Here is a 22,311-nt window from a genome sequence, read left to right as displayed (position 1 = left end):
AAAGGAGAGGAAAAATGAATTATGAGGAAAGTGATATGCCTGGGATTCTGCTCAGGGTAGATAAAGCCAGATAATTTTATTTATTTATAAGAAGAGGAATGAAAGGAGTAAAATACAAAATCTTTTAGGACTATAACTGAGCTGTGCAGGGTTGAACTGGGAAAGCTGAGCAGATGGAGTGACAAAAAAAACAAGTGTACTTCCAGGGCACTCTTGGAGTCCTTTGGCAGCATGAAAAAAGCAAAGGATGAATGGTGGAAATCACTGGGAAATCTGAAGCAGCTGAGATACAACTGCAGGGTATGGAGGGGACCTGTTTGGGAGCCAAGGAAATTATTGAAGAATATAGGGGAAAGGGTAGGAGCAATGGGCCCAGCTGTGGCTGAGGAGAGGGGATGATGGGAGAGAAGAGAAATAAAAAAAAAACCAAAAAACAAAATGGCAGAGAGGACACACTGGCAGGAGTGGGGAAAACAGGAGAAAAGATGAAGGAAGCTTAGGGGGACCAAAAGATGCTGAGAGCTGTGCGGGCATCACGAAGGAGATGCTGTGGGCTGGAGCAGGGAGACGGGTAAGACCTGCTGAAGAAGGCTGCCAGAGATTGCAAACGAGATGGATGAGATGGCAGAAAGGGGCAGGGGGGCAGCAAGCTGAGGCAGCCAGCTGAGGGAGGACGTGCTTCTTCCCAGCAGGAAGAGACGGCAGAGGGGCAGCCGGACAGGGAGAGCAAGAAAGCTTAGCTCAGGGAATAAAAATGAGACTCAGTAAGCTTCACATTTTTATTAACTGACAACAGGAAAATTGGTGGAAAAGTACTATACAAAGTCAAACATTTGTGTGTATGTGCTAACTTTGTGTGTGGACTGAAGGGCACTGGAGAGACCTGTGCAGTGGCTGGGTCTCTCTCTTTCAAACTCTCTGTATGTAACCAACATTGACAGTTCAGTTTTACTGAATATAGCAAACACTTGGGTGCTTGATAGGGAGGATAATAAACGCTTTCAGGGCGTACAAATTTGGTGTATGTTGCAATTCCCTACCAGAATGTTCTTCCAGAAAACTGAAGAAGGAGCCGAGCCAGGCACCTTATTGGCACTGAGGCGCAGCTCCAGCGAGGCATGTGTGCTGGCACATGGTGGCCCAAGCACCCTCATCCTCTCAGGGTTTTCATGCCGGTTGTTAGCTGCCCTGCTTGGTTTAGCTACCTGTTGCCTTCGTGGTCCCTAACCTTCAGCAATCCTCTCACCCTCCCGTGTTTTTCATTCCCATCATCAAACACACTGACTTCCCCTCTTCTTCCATTTCCTAATGCTTTCCTTCCGACCTTCTTTCCCAGCTGTCTCTGATGTCAGATCCCATCTTTGCAGCGCCAGCCTTTTGCAGCCACAAAGCCCCTGTACAGGTATCTCAGCTCATTCCACCATCAGGGCTCTCCCCCAGGCAAGCCACATGGAAGAGGTGCATCCAACAAAGTTGTGTTTCTGAGAAGCGATCGGCACTTCTCTGCATCTGTGAGGTGCTCCTACAAGCCCTGATACCTCTCAAAACATTCTGCACCTCTCCTGCTCCTGTGCCCCCTCTTGCCAGACACAGCCCTGTGCAGTCTCCTTCTCTCCCTGATTTTCCCCCTACCCATGACTGAACCTCAGCAGGATGCTGCCTGAGTCATGCCCGACACTTCCACCTGCTCCTTCCCAGTCTTCCCTCCCTGGACCTGCTCTGTTGACTGTTTTCCCCTTCTCTATTCCCAGAAAGGGCTTACTGACAGGGCGGGACATGATGGCAGGACAGAGAGAGGCAGTAAGAAGAGGTATTTGTGTTTGTCCCTGTTCTGCTGGGTTTCACACAAGGCTGGCTATCATTTCCATTTACAGCAAGCCACAAGCTCAAGCCGCTCTTGTAACTGCTAACTGGTTTTCCCCTGCCAGCATCGGAGGCTAAATATAAGCCCACGGAGCCGGCCCTGCGTCCCTGCCCGTATCTGGCAGTGCCTGGCATTCCACTGCGATTTCACAGAGCTGATGCTTTTCACGAACTTGGCAGCAGAAGAGAGCCGCCTCTCCCCAAATAAGCTGTAGGAGTTTCTAGAGGAATAGGAAACAGATTGCTAGTTTTCTCTTCAGTGCAAAGGGCAATATTGCAATTTTCTTTTGAGTCCCTAAGTTAAATGCTGCATTCCACCTCTGGGAAGTAAAAAAAGTCATGCCAAAAACTTGTTCAGCCACTGCTGCTTGTTGTCCAATGGTTTGTTTTGTAACACTGTGGTTTTTCTGAGGAAACTGGTATTTGTAAAGGATTGGCAGTTATTAAACAGCATTGAATGTGTAAGGGAAACTTACGATGAATACCTTAGCATCTGTGCCAGACCAAACATCTGTAGTTTTTAATGGAGCAGGCAATAGCAAATAAGAATTTTAATTCTACTTTTCAACTGTCACTATAAATCAGCTATTTTAAGTACAATCAAATTGAAAAATTTAATTTTTTAGTTCTTAGGGTCAAAAATAAATAGCCTTAGTTCAGCAAAGTATTCCACATGAACTAGGCATGTGAGTAATCTTGTCCTTAAATTACTTGTTTACACACTGATAGATGTGGATGATAGTTTTCAAAAACCACAGAGGCATATGCTAATTCAAAATATGCTCAGATGAATGGTGGGAGCCTGCCAAGTTTCACAGGTTTTAGTCTTCACTTTCACGTTAGAAGTACCTAACCAAATCCAAAGCTGAAGAAGAAAAGTTCCTGGTTGGACTTGACAAGATATCCCTAGAGAAGTGAGCAGCTGCAGCCAGCCTGCCCGCCTCTGCTAGCTTGCCCCCAGCGCAGCCCCTCTGTGGGGGCTCGGGCCAGCCCCAGGCACTGCCTGCTGCCTTGCTCTCACAGCTGGGCCTCTGGTGACCAAAGGGGACCCCTGCTTTTTTGGTACCTGCTGGGGAAGGAGGTCTCTGTCACCATCTCTCCTGGCTTAAATTTTTGCCATTCAGTTAGCAACCAATGAGGGCTAAAAAGAAACCTGCCAGAACATAAAAATCATCATGGTAGTGACATATTCAGGCTACATACAGTCATCAGTGACTGAGTTATTCTGATTTAATGAGTTACGTTTCAAGAGCTGGGTTACAGTAACCTGCCTTAATTAAAGAGTAAAATAAATTGGAATAAACTACCATGAAGGGGATTAAAACCAAAGCATGAAGTGTCTAAACCAGTAGGTCATATTTAACAGGTGGGGTAGGCAAAAGATGTTCCTGCCTACACTTACACAGTCTGAGCTTAAGAGCACAACTTCGTAAGCCATGATAATTTACTATCTGAAAACTGTCCTATTAATGCAAAAGCTAAGGATTCAACACCTACAGAGGCTGGTACCCTTCCCTATAGCCTGTTTGCTCTCAGGAATGTCTGGTGCTGAAGGCATGTTACAGAAAACAGGATGAATGAAATCTAGTATTAACACAGTGAACAGAGTATTTGCAGACATATTACCTGAATTACTAGAACAAGCTAGTGACTGGATGAAGTATTTAAACTAGTCAGAAAGTAGTTCTTGAAAATATGAAAAAGCAGGTAATTGCAAAACATTGCTGACCAACTTTAGTTAATGCATCTTGGAAGGGCAGTGATGGTATCAAGATGAACTCAATGAAGAGGAGAAATGGTGTGAGATAAACAAGCTATAATTCAGCAAGGACAAGGGTAACCTTCTACATGTTGTTGGAATAACCAATTGTGCAAAAAGGGTAGAAAGTGACATGAAGGATCTGTGAATTACCATGTGCCACCAACCAAATGCCAACCATTTCATACTGCTAAGAAAAAAAAGAATGTCATATGGGGATGTATGAACAAGACTGCCATATGCAAGATGCGTGAAATCATCCTCCTACTCTACTTGCTGCTGAAAACCTCAGCCTGAATCCTGCGCCCAGATTTAGGCACTGCACTCCACGGAAGATGTGGAGCAGCCGACAGCAAGACTGCTGGAAGTCTGGTAAGCTGGAAGTCTGAGGTAACCTGGGATGAAAAGGAAGAGGACTGGGCAAGCGAGAGTGGTCCCAAATACGTAAAGAAGAAGAAAATAAATTGTTTTCCAGATGCAGTGGATAAATAAGCAGGACAGCTGAGTTACAAAAGGGGAATTCAGGTTAGACATGATGCAAATGCCATAATGGTAGTGCAGTGAAACAGAGGGAGAAGCAGCCCAAGGAGGAGACAAAGTGCAGGGCAAGAAGTATTTGTTGGGAAAGACGTAATCTTGTCCTGTGGCAGAGGGCAGATGATGTCTGGAGAGTGTCGTGTCCCCCCCCGCCCCGCTCTGCACTGCTGCTCAAAAGTTAAAAATCCTCAGCTGCTATAAACTGGGGAAACTTCATTAATGATTTATACTAGTAAAGGGGCCTTGCCTGAAATGTGTCGAGTGTAATAATTTTTTCTATCTAATTTTTGCTTTTAGCCACGAGATTATGAGTAATAGCTGCAGGGCTACACTGCTGGCCAGAAATCCTTTAGCTTTCTAAAGGTCAGTTAATCTATGATCTAATCTGATGGTCACTGAAATTAAGTGGAAGCAGTTCAGCAGGCTGTAACAGAGGGTGGTTTGTGTCTCTAGCCTTCAGTTACCTTGAGTTAAACCATCCTTTATAAGCAAACCACCATATAGGCAGGAAATACACTTTGAAACGCACGCTGAATCTTTCAGTTGTACTGCAGGAAAAAAAAGGAAAACCCTGCCTTTCTAGCTATCTGCTGGTTTAAAAAAGTTCTCATTAAAAACTCCAGAATGTCTTTAGTGCCTTCTGTTCACCTGTTGATGCTCCTGTCCCTTGGGAGATTTTATGCATCTGGGGAAACAGGCAAGATTCACACAAACTTGGCTGCTCTGTCTTGACTTGTTCACAGTGAGAGCTGAGCTGCATATTTGAAACTTACTCCTTTGAAGAGTGCAATACTTCAACTAAGCAAGACCAAAAAAAAAACCCCAGGAAAAAAAAAAAAAAGCAGAGCTGGCTATACAACTCAGAAGTTAAAGCAGCACTAAAATAGAAGTGTGAAACTTTTCACAGTTATCTGTGAGGCTTCAAGGATTTCAAGTCTTAGCATAGTCACTATTAGTGAATTAAAGATCTGAAAGGTTGTCCCAGTAAGCAGATTCTTTGATCCCTAAACAGAGCTAACATTTCATATTTTGGAGTCACTTTTCCCAGGTACTTTCATTTCACATGGCTAGACTTTAGACTGCTTTTCTGCTACTTTTGCAACACATCTGGAAATCCCCCCCTATGTAATATTATATGTAATATACACAAATTTTTTCAGTTTGAGGAATCGAATTTTAGAATACATGTACAGGCATAAAAACTCACAAAAGAAACCAAAGACTCAGGTCAGAAAGCAAGCTGCCTTCTGACTCTGACTTTCTCGTGCTGCATTTCCTCCAGATTATGATACAGTTGAATTTTCATGGATGTCATCTGAAAATGAGAGCTGATATAATGTAGGTGAATTCTCTTTGTCACTGAATATATTCTGTACGTTAACTGGTAGTGCGATGCACTGAAGCATAGTCTTTAATTAAAGTGCAACAATACCACAGCTACAGTACGGGCATGGCACAGGAACCTGGTGTGGGATACAAAAATAGCTGTGCTGAAACGTGTCATATCACTACACAATGTGACTAAGTCAGTGGAGACACCTTTGCACTTGAAACCTGAAGTATTACTGAGCACTGATTCCCAGCTAGGGAAGCTGTGATCAAATCAATGCATGTATTATTCTCCACAAATGAATAATGGCGTGAACGAGGACATATTAAACACCTACAGCGCATAAAGCTTTTCACACCGGTTATGAACCAAACACAAACAAAGAGGCTGTGAACTCTCCAGAGCTCTCGTTTTGTCCTCCTGCCTGTTTGGATACAATGCACGGCATCCGCATAAACGCCCTGATGCCAACAGGAGAGGGCACCGATTTTGGGTCGGGAACAAACTAACTGCCTTTATCTCCTCCTCTTTCCTACCCTCGAGGAAAACAAAACAAAATGAAACCGCTCCATGCCCCACAGTGAGTGAAGGCGGTACAAAAACTGCGGGGATGAAGACGCCTCTGCCAGCACCAGAGCCAGGGAGCGGCCGATGCCGCTTCCCTCCGCAGCCTCTGCTGTGGGATGTGCTGGCACTAACCAGACGGGTCCAGCCCTGACCGGGGGAGGCAAACCTCTCCACCCCAGGGCTGTGAAACCCTCCCTATGCTTGCTCAGCCAACGCAGGGGCTTCAGGAGAAATGCAACCCAGAACCGACTACTGCCCTTACCCCACGGACAGGCGCCTACCAAGTTGGGACAGCACCGCTCTGCTCTCCAAGGGACCCAGTGCTCTCCAAAGGCCCGATGTGCGCAGCCCCCTCAATGTGCCGGCACAGCTGTGGCTGTCATTGCAGCACAGGGACCTCTGCAAGGGTTTCCCTCCAATGCTGGCCACCAGAACCAGAATCAAACACCCACAGTAAAGCAGCAGCTGGGCTCCCCCTCTGCACAAGGCACGGCATTCGCACATCCTTGTTCCTTGCTACCGCATGGGCCCCACATCCTATGGCAGGGTGCTACACCACACCGGAGCCCCAGGCACAATTTCGACATCCCAGCGCGGTACAAACAGCTTAGGAAAAGAGGCTCTGAGGATTTGGCAGCGGGCAGCGTTGCAGGGGGGAGGCACTGGGAGCCATGCAGTGATGCTTGTCCACTCGCTGGGAAATGCATCAGGGAGGCACAAACACACAAAAGAGAGAGGAGATAGGAGATAGTTACCTAACATGACGAAGGGGATTCCCAGGAAGGTGGAATTGTATTTCCCACCAGTGAGATTGATGATCCCAGCTGCAGTCAGGGTGGCAAGGGTCACGGTCAGCAATCCCAGCAGGCCAAGCCAGGGTTTGCTGCGGACACAATCCTGCATGGAGCAGCAGAGAATGGCCAAGGTGACCACAAGGACCAAGCTTGTGATCAGGTAGCGTTCTGACACCCTGCTCGTCTTCTGGAAATCCTCCTTCAGCGAAGAAGAAGTGAAAGGATACATTTTGACTTTCCTGTTGGATTTCTGGAAAAGTTCAACAGTGTCACAAAAAATGGATTCCCACTTCTCTGCCACCATGTCATTCAAGGAGTTGATTGCCTGCAAGTAGTAGGTGAGCTGAATGGCTTCTGCAGACTTCACCCGGTCTTTGCTGTGCACAGTAACCCCACCAAGCTGATGCCCGTTATACACTTCCCTGCCATCCTTTAAGTGAGTAATCGGATAAGTGATTGCAAAATTAGTTCGATTAGAAGAACGAGCAGCCTTTAATTCCTCCAGCACATGCACTATGTCGTCCACTATGCATGTCTTGTCATTGTTCAGGATACATATATGGGCAAACGTGTAATTGAAACCAGGTCTTTGAACTTGGATCCTGGTCACAGCAGAGTGCAACTATAAGGGAAAGAGAAATCACACACGTTATTCATCAGTTCATCTCGCACAGTAGCAGCTAGAACAATAGCGGCTCCTCACCTCCGTCCCTCTCCTATTCGATCTACGTGACAACAACAAAAGTTCTTTCTGGTGACTTCAGTATTAATAGCATACTCATGGCAAAAAAAGGAAACATGCATTAAAATACCAGTATTATGCCCCTACGTCTTTTGCTGGTAACTCAGGTGTGTTGTGCCTTGTGCATCTGCGCCGTGTGCATCTGCGTAAACAAACTCAAAAGGTTTGGACCTTCGCTTTTCAAGTGTTCTGGGCGAACATAAAAGGGAGAGCTACAGCTTGACATGGTCACGCTTAGGATTGTCAAATTACTTTCCCACCAGATAAACTTCAGGTACAGAAGGCAGAAGAGCAAGGTGACCAGGGGTGCCACTCGTGCGGGATGCGCCAGCAGCCTGGCAACTGGCAGTGGCAGGGGACCAGCACTCGCTTGGAATAAAGGACAGACCACAGCCGCATGTCCTAAGTGTAAAGATTGTCGGCATGGCAGGAATAAGATAGCTGACACTAATAAATTTGCCCTCTTCTCCCCTCCCTCTTTCCCCCATTAAATCCTCAGGAAATCTGAAGGGGGCAAGCAATGGCAGAGACTGACACTGTTTTTCTCTTTCTCTCTCTGACAGGTTCTGTCAACCAGTGAAGGCCCCCTAATTTTAGGGCCTGCAGGTTATTACGGCTTATTGTTTGGTCCAGCAGCTCCTAGTGCAGTCTCCTTTGTAAGTTGTTTTGCATCCTTCTGCAATTTGCCATGCCTGAGCTCTGACCCAAAGTGCAGTCACTTATTTTTGAGCATCAGAAGGGCAGAAAAATTACCTTCTCTTCTTGAAAAAATATAGAAAACTTCTGCAACCTTTTCTCAATCCTTTTTAGTCAATGCAGAAGCAGCAAGAAATCTAAAAGATGGCAATGGAATAGACCTAATCAGCTGGGCTGAAGTATTTTTCAGAAGTAAAATATTGAGTTTGCTAATGTTGGAAGCCTTAGCAAAGCGCAAGCTGTTTTTTTTTGCATGTTTTTCTTCCAAAATGTGCAGGTCTCACCCACCACCATCACCATTTAACTCCTTCTGTGCTGCTCTAGTTGTGTAAAGAGTACCAAGACCTTCCGTAAGGGTGCTGTTGAGGCCAAGACTGTGTTACCCACTGCCAGAAGTCTGAGCAGACTTTCCCTGAGGTGGTGATGTCCTTCATGGTGGGTAACCACAAGTTCAAGAAGGGGCTCCCTCTGCTCGCTCTTAGGTGGCACAGAGGGTACCTGACATCCCTAACGCCAGGACCACCTGCACGCCACCGCATACATGCTTTGTGCCTGGCTTGGTGAGATGATAGGCGATTCTCTCAAGGTCTGAGCAGGGATGACACAGAGGGGTGTGCACCCCTTGCTGCCTGGTCCCAATGGCCCCATGGATGTGGCAGTCTGCACAGCCTGGTTGCTTGGGTGGCCATGTCTGCTGCCGTGGGGGGAGTGAATCACCGGATCTGCTCTAAGGAACTGCACGGATTTATCCTTCGGTCGCTTTTACACCAAGGAAAACAGTCAGGAGCATTCAAAAGGTGTGGTGACAAAAGCAGGGCTAGTAAAAGAGAAGGAGAAGCCCCCCTTCACTTGCGAAGCGGGGAGACCACAGCTCTTCCAGGGAGCTGAAGAGCCAAATTAAGAACGACTCTAATTTATTTTCCTTAAAGGGGGAACAGTTATTTTCTGCCTTCAGATTTTGAGCAAGACACAGAGAACTAGTTACGAGGACACGACTTTTTTTTTTTCTACGTGCATGTGCAGTTTTCCACTGTAATCCAAAGAGGGCAGGAGGCTCTTACGTCCAGTAAAAAGGCTGGGATTAGGTGATATTTAATTGAACTGCCTCCCTTCTAAAGACAAACACTGATTAAAAAAATAGAAGATAGGGTACACAAGAGCAGTAGAGCTTATATACTCATCTGGTAGCAATGGACAAAATGTCTAATAATCATGGCTAAAATCCTGCATCTGTTGAAATTAAATAGTCATAGTGACATTTGCATGGTATTTCAGACCTATTTGCAGAAAAAAAAAACATTTATACAGCACTATGAATCTGATTGATTGTTTTGTGATGACATTGCATAATCTGTGATGGGTAAAAATTTAGTTACGTTGCCTTCGTTCCTCAAGACGATATGACATTATACAGGCAAAGATTACAAAATTCCTATGTTGTCAACTTGTTTCTCTAGCAGAATTTTTATTTTTGACAGAACAACAGTTCTGACCTTAGACAGATAGGTTTGAGAAATTAACTGTACTAACAAATCTTTTCACAGTACTGTAAGGACATAACACCTGGTGCAAAGCAAAACTCTCCATCATGGTGGGAGAACAAATAACTGTGCAAGACATTAGAGGCTTTTGCACAACTTTGTTCTAAAACAAAACAAATTAAAAGATTTGCAAGAACATGCTAAAGAAATTAACCTGTATGAGGAATTCTTCCCGTCTTTCCAGTTTGTGTCAACAACGCTCCACTTTGCAAGAGCTGTTTTGGGATACGAATTCAAATGTACGTCATTACAGTTTGGGGAAAATGCTCTGATTTACCCAATCAAAGACAGGTATCTGATTTTAAGTTTTTACAAAGGCAGCTACTGTGTGGTTTTCATTGACAATGGTTGTAAAATCAGGTATCATATAAAGAAGCGCAGCTGAGGACAACTAGGAGGAATAGAAGGAATTTCCTGCCTGTATTAGATTCACAACACAACTCCTTCGGAGAGGATCCATCAAGTGACACAATGCAGAAGAAACTAAACTGTCATGCAACTTTTATCACACAATATGTGTTGCTATTTACCTACCCTGCCTCACTGCTGCATTTGCTTCCTTCCACATCTGAAGCACTTTCTTTTAATATTTAGGTTATAAAATAACCTCATCTGTCACAGCTGTTACTTCATCTTTAGCAAAAGGCTAGAAGCTAAATGTCATGCTGAAAATACTCATTTCTTTTTGGAAATGATCATTTCAGACCCCGGAGCCCATCCTGCAGCAGTGGCCCGGTGCTTCCTGCAAGGCAATGCTGGGCTGGACCAGGTGCCGTGTGGGAGGATGTCCCCATTGCACCTCCCAGTGACAGGGCTTCATGAAGGAGAGCGAAGCAGACAGCCAGCTCTGTGTCCTGGTACATCCCGGCAGCCGAGCAGCCCCCAGAGCAGGCTGCAAGCTTGTGTAGTTTAGACTAGCTATGAGATGTACTCTGAGCTTCGCCAGTGGCCACAACGTTTGGTCTCGAATTGGAGGCCAACAGCCAAAGAGGAGGAAAACCTGCTGTTCCCTCCATTCCAGCAAAGGACGCCAAGCACCACCCCAGCACGCCCCAGGAACCAGCTCTGGGAAGCCTTTCATCCTCAGACTTTCATCCTCAAGACAAACACATCACTTTACCTGCACTTTGCTTTTTCAGACCAGATCCTAGGAAAAAAGCCTCTGTCACCTCAGTGCAGGGCAGGGGTGCACTGCAGCATGGCTGCAGGTCTCTCTCCCTTTGCTTGCCTGTGGCAGCCTGTGCACCGCGGGGCTGCTACCTCTTCCCGGTCGAGAGCTGCAGTCCCACAGCACTCTCCTCCCTGCTGCCATGCTGAGGATTCAACTGTGCCTACAGAGGTTTTTCCACTCGCACCCAGAGCCCTGGGTGACTTGTTTCCACAGCAAACAGAAGGTGCAAGAGGTTACAAGGGCACATCCTACAAGTCCAAGGGATTACACAGTCGGCAATTTGGCTTGCCTATGGTATACAAGGAGGTCTCCCAGGGAACTTCAGTTTGTTAACAGGAGATGGTAAAGAGTGTTGTGTGAAGGGGACAACATTAGCAATATGCTAATGCATAGTGTATACTGCACACCTCAGTGCAGCAGATTTTAATAGCAAGTAACCATATTCTAAATAAACCTGGCACCTAGTACTGGGACAACCGACTGACCACCAGATTCTCATTTATCCAGCTGTTTTCTTATCCTTACCAGGCTTATTATGAGGAAGGGAGATTTAAAGGAATAACAAAAGCTGAATGGCTTTTCTTGAAGGGAGACATGCACTGCTTGCTCATCACTCACAGCTTTTTCAGCTAGCTAACAGTGGAAGGAACCAAAAAGCAGTTTACTGCTGAGATGCCAGAGCACCGCAGCATGAGAGCTACACGGCATCGCCTAAGCTCCCTTGCCACGGTGGCACTGTCCCTGAAAGCGCTCAGGCATGAAATAGTAACTGCCACCTCCCCCTTTCACTGTTTAAACAGAGACCATCACTTGCAATTCCCCTCTCCCTTCTGAAAACGGTGTTTATATGTGTCCCATACCACGCCAGAGATTTCTAGAGCAGCGTTTTCTCTTCCTTCAGCCTTCAGCCATTTGCATTTGGTAACGTCTTGGTCTTGGCCTTTGTTTACTCTAAGTCGCATGCTCACTCAGTTATTTATTTTATACAGAGGAAATATGTCTTTAACCAGTAGACAAATCCTTTTCTGCAAATACCTCCAGGTGAGGGCTGTGCTGGTCTCATGCCTCCACACCAAGCCACATTTCAGCCTGTGGCACAGCTGACAGGAGAGGTGGCGAAATCACACTGCCTCGCTGGCTGGTTTTGCCCGTGGGCCCAGGAAGGGATGCCAGGAAGCAAAACCTAAAATCCTTACACTTATCCTGGACTAAACCATTTGCTCCAGGGCCTCAGAGAGCCATGGCTGCAAAGATTTCTTCAGCTGTTTTTGGCTGCCGGTCCTCCTACCTCTGCCATCAGCGCAGAAAGGCAGGTGCTGGGAATGAGAGCCTCCCAGTAGGCTCAGTTTGGCTCTCCTGGGATGGCCAAGGCTCACAACAGGCTCTGAGGGACAGCTCTTCCCTGTACACAGCTTGGCACAACTTTCAGCAGTGGCAGCAAAGCTGAACCTGAAGGCAAAAGGGTTGTACTTAGAGATGTATATTCAGGACAGTAAGGAAAGCTTGATTTTGTTCCTAAATCCATGCAAAAGATTAAGGAAGCTACAAGAAGGGGTGAGGAAAAACTCTATCCCCTTCACTTTGTTGAGAAGTCCTTTCTTTAACTCAAAACTGAGCAGGTATTACTAGAATTTTGTCAATTTAATCAGGTAACAAAAAAGTCTGCAGCCTCCCTGTGAAGCAAACAGATCCCATCCCAGCAGGGAGGGGTTAGAAACTGCTGATTCATTTGCAAAATGGTCCGATTCCAGAAATCCTTTAAGCCCATGTTACATAACCTGCTACCCCGATCAAAGCTATGGGCAAAGGGGACGAGGCATGAGGACCCAATAATGGCCACTGGTGTCTGACATGAGTTTCACCTCACTGGCAGCACAGCTTTGCTCCCAGGGAAACTCCATGGTGAGAGTGACAGCAACGGGACACGTCAGTCTTGTCAAGCTCCTATTCCCAGCTCATGGAAACACATCCCAACTCCCATGGGAGCTGGATCAGAGTCGCAGCCACAATTTTTAATATTAAGGATGTGTATAACTATCTCCTGCTTATCATACACACCACAAAAATGTGTGGTTTTGCTGCTGAGTGGTGACGTGTGGTGTTTTATAGGGGACATCACTCATCGTAAGGACTTGACTATGCTTTGTCACTTGACATACAGTCGATGAATGGCCAATTAGACAAAACTAGCTAGATATCTGGATGTCCTCCTGTACTGTGAATGATCTGGCACATAGAGAGACATGTTCTACTCACAGGAATAAGATCTTTGCAATGCCATATTACCTTTTTTCTGTTGTTGTTGCTATTATTTGATTCTAGTCTTTCAGTCTACATCTGATGGTTCAAATTAAAAATGAGCTTCACTCTAGTCAGTGTTGCCAGCTTTTACCATTTTTTTACTGTCATTTTCACCAAGTCTGTTTTTTCTCTGAGCCCTGGAGCCTGAAGTATTGTGATATTTAAAAAAAAAAATCTCAGCTTTCATTAAGAAAAAAAAAAAGAAATGTCTGATCTCATGGTTATGGATGAAAGCCTGAGAAGCTCAAAAATAAAGTGAAGAATGAACTCATTATCTATTACTGCTTAAAATCTCATCACTGTTTTGGGTTCAAGACTGAAAGACTAGAAAGCAGGATGAAGACAATGATTTTAAATATAGACTTCATTTTCATGTGAAGCTGGTTTACTCTTTCAGTAATTTTTACAGGTAACTTGTGCCAAGGAAAATGAAGAGAAGAAAAAGCATTTAATAGATAGCTATAAATTTCCCCACTTCTTCTATGATCTCAGTAATCTCTGGCAATTCGTATCTTTGCAGAGCGCTTTTTTATTCGAGACGGCTTCAGTCAAAATGTAAAAGGGTTATAAGAGGGAAAAGACTTGCACAGCTCCCAGCTTAATTCATAAAAGAAAACACTCTGGGCTCTGCAGACACAGGCAGAATTAAGGGAAGCCAAGGGAGCCCCTGAGCGGCGCTGTGCCCTGCTGTAAGTATGAGACCACGGGCCCAGGGCAGAGGTTCAAAGGGGGCTGGTGGGCAGCAGCCTCCTGACCGAGCCAGTCTGGCCGAGAGATGGAAAGCGTGCTGACAGCTGATGGAGGAATCCAACAGATCCTAATGGCTCAGGATAAACATTAGAAATTACAGCTGGAGAGCGTGCAGGGAGGATCGCTATGTGTAGCTGGGCTCCTTTTCTAGCAGTCCTACAATCAAGTTTCCTGAAGAGATGCTAAGACACTAATTATGCAAGCTACATATTTTTGCAACTAATTTTTTTCAGCTGTCCAAAACGTGGTGAATTATATTTTCTCCAAACAATTTTCATGTAAATAAAATCTAAAAATTGTTCAAACTACAAGTCATCAACTGAGGGACAACTATTAGTGCTCGAAGTGGCAGATGTGTGTGCATTTACATTTCCATCTGCCGCCTTGGTAGCTCCAGAAAATTGCTAGATACGATTTTTCTTTTCTAATCTGAAGTGCAGAAGCTTTTCTTATCGATACCATCTTAATTCTGACAATCACCCCGGTAATTCTGCCTGAATCTGTCCCACCGAGAGAAGCCCACTCCAGTTTTTGGGCCAACCACTGCTGGAGGTTGTGATGCCTGGGAAGCAGAAACCCCTCTGTGCAGCCTGGTGCGTGGCTCCGAGATCGATTTTTCATGATGGCGAAAAGAAGATGAAAATGTCACTCCTGCAGCTGATCTTGCATCAGCTCCACCACTGGTGGCCTTCTCCACGCGCCCCAGACCTCTCCATAAACACCCCTCCATCCTTACACTGCTTCTCAGGGGGCTGGAGACACAGTGCAGGCTCTTGCCAAGGGCTCCTCCAGCAGAAGCGTGATGAACGGCTCCTTCCTTGCTGCAGGGAAACCTCAATAGTTGCAAGTTCATGGAGACTTGACTCCTCGTTCTCCCTTCCAACAGGTAGGGCCCGGTCACACCTTTTGGGGACCCCAAACATGATCGCTGGGCAGCCCTGACAGCTCTCCTCAAGCCTTGTGGCACTGCCTGGGGTGCCAGTGGCCTGGCCTCAGCGGCTGTGATGCATGGAGGTCCCTACCCTCCGATGCCTGCCCTGCCCACTTGCAGCACCTTCCCAGAGAGTCACTCAGAGGGGTGACATCCCCCGTCACACATGTCCAGTCATGTACTAGAAAACCTGTCCCCTATGCACTCTGTTTGTTAGGTGGGAGGCAAGGTCTGACCTTCCAAGGCAGGAAAGGCGATGCAGCACAGGGTGCTAGGCGTTCCTAGCACAGCCTGCCCCGCTGGCAGCAGCTTGGGGCGCAGGGTTTTGGGGGAGCATGGCACCATGGCGCAAGGCAGGAGGGATAGCGGTGGGTCGCTGACCCAGCTGGCACTGCTGGAGCAGGACAGGGAAGCGGTGGAGACCAGTGGGATGTGGTCATCCTCCCAGGCACAGGCAACTTCAGGACTTCTGCTCCAGCTGCTGACAGGCGCCTTGCAGGAGAGATCAAACCCTCTTGCCCGCAGGAACCGCGCCGAGGAGCTGCTGCTGCTGATACCAGCAGCTCAGGGGGGTTTCTGCACACGCCTCCCCGCTGTCCTTGCAGCGTGCTATTTATCTTCCCTCTTCCCTGGCTGTGCCCAGATCTTACCTGCGTATCTTAATTCTCATCTGTTTTCGCATAAGATACATTTTAGCCCTGCAGCATTGTGCTGCTATGACAACAGGCTTCCACTTCTGCTGCTTTCACACCCTTGTTTTTCTTGTATTAGGACTCTTCCCCTCATCTTACAGCCTTGCTCTAAAGACTTCATCCTTTATTTTTTTTTTTCAGTAGAATCCACTATTTGTTCTGTTGACTGTTTCCCTAGAAGTGTTTTTAGTGTCGGAGCTACCTAGAGAAGGTGGAGACCTACTATATCCATTCCTAAAACCAAAGTTGACTGCCTGTGTCCAGGCATTCAGAAGTAGTCAAAGTTTTAAAATAAAGGGTACCTTGTGATAGCCAGGATCACGACAGACCCAACTTTTGGCTCTGCTGAACAACAAGAACCCACCTCCACTGACTTTGAAAATAACGGCTTAAGCGTGCCATGTTTGTACGGCAAAACAATTGGAAATACCACAGACACGGGAACACAAATATTTCCTCCACGAGTTTCCTCACACATAGAAAATAAGTGAGGAAATCCAGGAAGACTGTAGACAGAGTGTGCAGGCACACACATTAACAGGGACATAATAATAAAGGAGCAGAGAGACGAAACAAAACCTCAGTAAGTATTAGGTCTACAAAATTTTGAAGTTAAACTATTTTGTTCTGCAGTAATCAGAAGTTATGCAGTTCTTAAACAAATCTGTCCTTAAACAGAAATACCTAATTTTACTATTTGCTCACATGTTCAAACAGATACTTAATCAGTTATCTAAATCGACTGATGACCAGTTTATAAGAGAGGGGCGATGTATAAACACTGTCTGAAAAGATGTAGTTAGGAGAGGGCTCTTTAAAAAAGATAAACCTTCATCTACAGATTTTCATAGAAAAAACTGCAAATACAATCCCCTTCAATACGGCATGTTACATTTCAATCCCTTCTCATCTTTGCGTCTTGTCATCTTAAGTGGAGTTTTCGCCAAAAAAAAAATTAGTACTGTGTTATTGTTATAAACACAGTAATGTAAGTGTAAGAGAGGACATTCTTTTGCAAAAAAAAGGAAACCTTTCATTTAAACAAAAAAGTCTTTTGTAGTATACAGTTAACTCACTGTAAGTATAGAGGAATGAACGGGCTCAAAGGGATGAGTGTCTCATATTCCGGCTAAATCAGAATATATTTTCTGGGGTACAAAAATCTGGCTAGGTCTGTATTTCCAGCGAGTCTGTATGCCCTCGACCTACCAAGTTTCTAGCTGCAAGTGGAAATACCACCGTGAAATGGTAGGGGGCTGCTCTAACACTATTTTTAGGTGGGATTCTAGGCTTAGATGATTTCTACAGACTGTACATAACGATCTTAACTTGTGCATGATGGTCCACACCAAGTATTCCCATTATTTTTGTTTCTCCAAGGACTTCTTGGAAATACAGGGATAAAAGCACACTTTCTTCAGCTAGGTGTTCTTACTTCTCTCTCTCGAAAGAGGCAAATCTTTGACGAAGAAAGGCCCTGCACACTGACAGCACAGGATGCCAGTGCCCTTTGCTCTGCTATGGAGTGGATACAGCAGCCAGTAAAATTTCCTTATTGACCTCTCACAGTATCTCAGTGTCAGGATGCATCTCTTGCATATCCGAGACTTTACCGAGGCTTTTTGTTGGATCATCTATTCAAGGCCAGAGATTCAGGACATGTTTAGGTTTCTCCCTTTCTTCTGGAAATGACTATGCCAGCTGGAAATGCAACTTTGGGATGGCAGGCCTGGAATGGTTTAAGCGTTTATGAGGAGCTATGAGAACTATGGATGGAGACATATACAAAAATTTAAAAAAAAAAAAAAAAAGGGTACTCTGCATCATCTCCAAGTCAAAACTATTACATAAGGCAGCCACATGCCTCCCTGCTAATGAGCGGGAGAGCCCTTGTGTGGAGCAGCTTGTACGTTCAGCAAGACCTGCTATTGTCATGTGAGCAGCCAGCGTTGGGCTGGCAGATGCATGCTGTCAGCAGGGAGTCCTCCAGCAGCTCCTGCTCTGGGAGCGCCGCTTGAGATCTGGGCCCGAGACAGTCGTGAGGCTGAGTCCTTCCCTAAATCTCTTCCCAGACAGCCAACAAGGTATCGTGCAGTAGTGGTAACAGCAAGTTTCTCGGGCCGATAATGTGCCCATGAGGAATTGTACAAAGCCAACCAGAGTATTTTAGAGAGGCCATCAAAGAAGTTATTTCATTAACTACTTAATTGATTAGGACGTTAGAGTGATTAATTTTTGACAGTACCAGCTATGTTTCAATTTGAACTGCTCAAACCCCAAAACTTTGTATCCCTTTCCTAAGGGGACAATAATGGAAGCCGACTTCTTCCTCTGCCGAAACCGGAGGAAATGTTCTTCTTCCCTTGCCACGTGACTAGGGCAGCTGTAGCTGTTCAAGGCTCATTCCCTTCCCTCCTTGGCTGATGAGACAGGATAGGGTAGGTAAGGAAACCAAGAAGAGATGCTGCGAGAACAGCCGGTGTCTGCCTGGGGCAACCATCCTCCTGGGTCTCCCATCCTCCTGCTAGTGGGTGGAGATGCAGCAACAACCATGCGGGAGGAGCCAGTGTCCAACCTGATGCCTCTTCTAAAGCAAAACCTCTCCCTCGGGGAGGTCATCCTTCTCCAGAAAAGCAGAGATAAGCAAAAGCTGCCGTAGAGGTTCTCTGCCCTGACCATGCCTACATGGCAGCATTTTCAGGAATGTAGGTGGGATTACTCCACAGTTTCACCCAGGACACGTAATTACAAGCACAGCACTTTGAGTTGGTTGGCTCTGAACTGGGGCTGCCTTTCCTCCCTTCTCCCCTTCACACAACTGCATATATATATATAAAAACCTTGATGGCCACCTTTCCCTTTCTCCTTCCCCTGGTGAGCCCTGTTAACACAAAATGATGTAGCCCTGCATCACTACGGGTGCAACAATATTGGGAGCGAGGAGCCCTCCCTCCTGTTTTGCTGTGCTTTGACCCACGGGGCTGTCCACAGGGTTGGATAGGCAGCTGCCTGAGCCTGGCTCTGCCCACAAACAGAAAAATAATTAGGAAAAAGGACATAATCTATTCTGCACAAAATATACTGGCATTAATTAGATAAGTAAAGAGTTGGAAATAATGCATCAAATATGCCTGACAACGTCAGATTAACAGAAAGAGTAAACAGTCAAATGGCAATGGTGTTCATTATCTCACTAAATGAAAAATAATAATTTTGTTAGCAAATTCTGTCTTTTAAAAATGAGGCGGTGTTAAATACTGACAGAACTTTCTAAGTTATAGCTCTTTCGCTGATGTGATAAATCTTACACAGAAGTTTGCTTGCAGAAAGATCCCGAGTACCATTTATTTGTGTGTCACTATGCTATCGATAAAACTACAGATCTCTAGAGAAAGCAGCACAGAGAAAAAATCCATTATCATTATTATCCTACGACTGAGTAAATGTGCACATACTGGATGCGAATGCAATTCATGGTACAAGAAAATGAAGGAATGAAAATCATCTCTCTGGAGTTTTCTCCTTCGCTAGTCACATTCCTGTTACTGTACTTAGTGAGTCGATGCTCATTAAATCTGTTTGCTGATTACCGTTGGGTAATATGTCAACAGCAAAAAAAGGAAAACATAAAATACCGAGTGGCTCAGTACCTCAGTTCCGTATGTGGCTACAGTGGAAATAAAATATAAATAAATCCACTGTAACAGTCATTTCCTTGTTCAGCAAAGAGTGAGGTCTCCCCAAATACACTAGGTATTTGCATCTATCTTCTCAATTTAGGAGAGACACTCCCTGAATCTATTAAAAAGAATTAACAATGGCTTTTGTATGGGCTGACAGTTTGACATTCAAGGAGAGGAGGAAAAAAAAAAAAGGCAACACTGAGTCTCCGGGCTTTCCATAAGGCAACAGTGAAAACGTGCAGGACTGAGCTTGCCACACCTCTGGTTATTTGTAAATGTTCCTTTCCTTTTTCTTGGGTGAACTTGACCCTCTTGACACATAGTTTTTGCACGTCCTCCCTGTTTTTCCTTGCAAGATTGTTTGAAACTACTGGGGTGTAAACTACAGTACCAGCTTCAACAAATGCAGATTTCCGACATGTTATGACATACAGTTCGGTGAGATGTCCTGCTAGATTGTGACTTGCACGCTCTGCGCCGCTCAAGTGACAGGGAAAGGTGCTATCCGCTCTAACTTGAAGCGGCAGCACAGGCTGCACCATGCCTGCAATCTACGGCTGAGCTGGATTCTTCTTCATCTATGAAACCAGCATTTGCTGTGATGGTGGGTTGGGAGTGGAGAGGAAAAAAATACTACCCGCTAAAAATAATCAGCTGAGTTATGTCATTTGCCTTCACGAGCACTGAGAAGGAGGTTTTGTGCCACCCCTCTCCAGGCAGAAGTGCAGTCCAGACACAGCAGCAGCCCCCAAAAGCATTCTCGGCAGCTTGGCAGATTGGTACCTAACTGTTTTTGAAGTTTGAGTTTATCAAAGCCCGAGTCGCCTTAACTCGGGAGCACGACCGCAAGGCGAGTACAGAGGCACCGAAAAATGATTTAAGCAAGCAGCCTGCCCTTCTCGCTCACCCAAAGCGAACAGAACCAAAACAGGGAAAAAAAAAAAAAAAAAGAAAAGAAAAGAAAAGAAAAGGATTTTTTAAAAAAGGGGGGGAGGCCGGCGGAGCCGGCAGGAGCGCGGTGCCGGCCCCCGCGGCGGGCGGGCATCCCAACTGTTGCAGGGAGGTGACCGGGCGGCTGCGGTGGCAGCGCCTGTGGCGGGCGGGCAGAGGCCGGCACGCACGGGTGGGTCGGGTCGGGGCGGGCGGGCAGGTGCGGGGACCGGGCTCGGGGCTGGCGGGGAGCGGGATGCGGGGCGCCGGGCCAGGGGGGGTGGCAGGTGCCCGGGGCCCCGCCGCGGTTACCTTGAGGATGAGATCGGTGTGGTGCTGGTCCAGCATGTTGGCCTTGCGGAAGGAGGTGATGATCACCCTGCCGTACCTCCCCGGCGTCTGCAGGTCGGAGTAGAGCCGGTGCTTGGAGCGGTTCACCGGGAAGAGGCTGTCCACCAGGTTCCTCTCGATCTTGGCCAGGCTGTGCGTGGGGGCCAGGAGGTGCTCCACGCTCTCCTCCACCTGGTAGCGGCTGAAGCTGGCGCCCAGCAGGATGGAGATGAGCACGGGCGCCGAGGCGAAGAACACCGGGTGGCTGGCGACGAAGTGGCCGAGCCGGGAGAAGGACGTCCCCAGCCCCCTGTGCAAGACCTGCCGCAACATCCTAGTGCGGAGGGCGCGCAGGAGGGCGAGCGCCACGCCGGGGCCCCCGCAGCTCCCCCACGGCCCCCGCAAGACCATGGGGCAGCCCCGCCGGGCGCCGCCTCCCCGCCGGCCGCCGCTGCGGGGGGCCGGGGGCCGCCGCCGCTCGTGTGCGTGTGTGTGCGGTGCGTGTGTGCGCGCCTGCCCGCCCGTGTGCGTGCGCGGGGCGGCTCGGGCGCTCGTCCTCCTGCAACGCCGCCGTGCCCGAGAGGAGTTTCCCAGCGCCTCGTTGCCTGACTTGCCAACCCGCCGCCCCTCGCCGCGGAGCGGCGGCACGGACCGCCGAGTACGGGGTGGGGGGGGGGCACCCCCGCCGCCGCCGCGGCCCCGCCGCCCCTCGCCGCGGGGAAGGGGCAGGCGCCGCTCGCCGCTCCCCGCCCCCGCCGCGGAGTTTGCGCGGGAGCGGGGCTGCCCGCAGACTGCTGACTAATCCCCCGGCCGCGGCAGGCGGGGCGGGCGCGGAAAGCCCTCCGCGGTGGCCCCGCCGCCGCCCTCCGCCCAGGGGCGCGGGGCCACGCCGGGCGGCGCCTAGCACGGGGCGGCGGGGCGCAGCGCGGCGCCTCCCGCCGGGGCCGCCCCGCGGGCCGCGCTCGGGACGCCGCGGCGCGCCCCGCCCCGCCCGGCTGCCGGCCGGCTCCGCCCGCTGCCGCCGCCACCGCCGCGCCGCCACATCCCCGCCCCGCCCGGGCCGCCGCCCACGGGACGGCCGGGTAGCGTAGGCTTGCCCGCGCCCCCGACGGGCGGGCGGCGGGGGCGCGGAACGGTCGCCCCCCGTGGAAGGGGAGTTGGGTGTGATTCGTGCGGGGGCTTTGGCTCGGCCACCCGCCGCCTGAAACGTCTGGGCGCTTCCCCCGGCGGCGGGGTCGGGCCGCGTCCCGGGGTGCCCGACGGCGCGCCCCGCGCTCCCGCCGCGCACCCCACCGCGGCAGCGGCGCCAGCGCGGCCCGGCCCCGCGCGGCCCGAGTGGGCATGTGCGAGCGGCGCCGCACATGCCCATTAGGGAAGGCGGGTGCCGGCGGCGGGGCTACCCCTGCCCGGCTCGCCGTCTCCGGCCGCCCGGCATCGTCCCCGGAGCCGCCCCGGCAGCGACCCGCGCGGGGAGCCCCACCCGCCCCGCTGCCGCCGCCGCCGCCGCCGCCGCTGCTGCTGCCGGGACCGCGCCGCGCCGGGGGAGCGCGGTGCCGCCCCCCTAACCACAAGCCGGCAGCCCCGGCGGCGTATGGCTGGGTGCGCTGCCCACCTGCGCGGAGGTACAGCCCGTCCCCGCGGGGTGCCACCGGGGGGGGGGGGGGGGGGTGCGGGATGGCGGGACGGCCGGCCAC

General features: G+C 48.6%; 1 protein-coding gene across 2 annotated transcripts in view; it reads right to left on the bottom strand.

Moving 5' to 3' along the window:
• Positions 1-21,028, bottom strand: part of PTCHD1 (patched domain containing 1) — a 34,131-nt gene extending 13,103 nt beyond the window's left edge. The window contains exons 1-3 of one of the 2 annotated variants that reach the window (XM_086467787.1): positions 20,600-20,950; positions 7,446-7,472; positions 6,812-7,280 (exon numbers count right to left, since the gene is read on the bottom strand). In XM_086467787.1, coding sequence (XP_086323913.1) covers positions 6,812-7,280; positions 7,446-7,472; positions 20,600-20,950 — 847 coding nt within the window. Of the gene's footprint in view, positions 1-6,811; positions 7,473-20,599 lie in introns of both variants that reach the window. The other variant, XM_086467705.1, reaches the window with a different exon arrangement.
• Between the last annotated feature and the right edge of the window lie 1,283 nt (positions 21,029-22,311).

This window comes from Leptosomus discolor, chromosome 1 (genome assembly GCF_034619465.1).
Source record: "Leptosomus discolor isolate bLepDis1 chromosome 1, bLepDis1.hap2, whole genome shotgun sequence".
Classification (NCBI taxonomy): Eukaryota; Metazoa; Chordata; class Aves; order Leptosomiformes; family Leptosomidae; genus Leptosomus; species Leptosomus discolor.
This window is presented reverse-complemented; position numbering and strand designations above follow the sequence as displayed.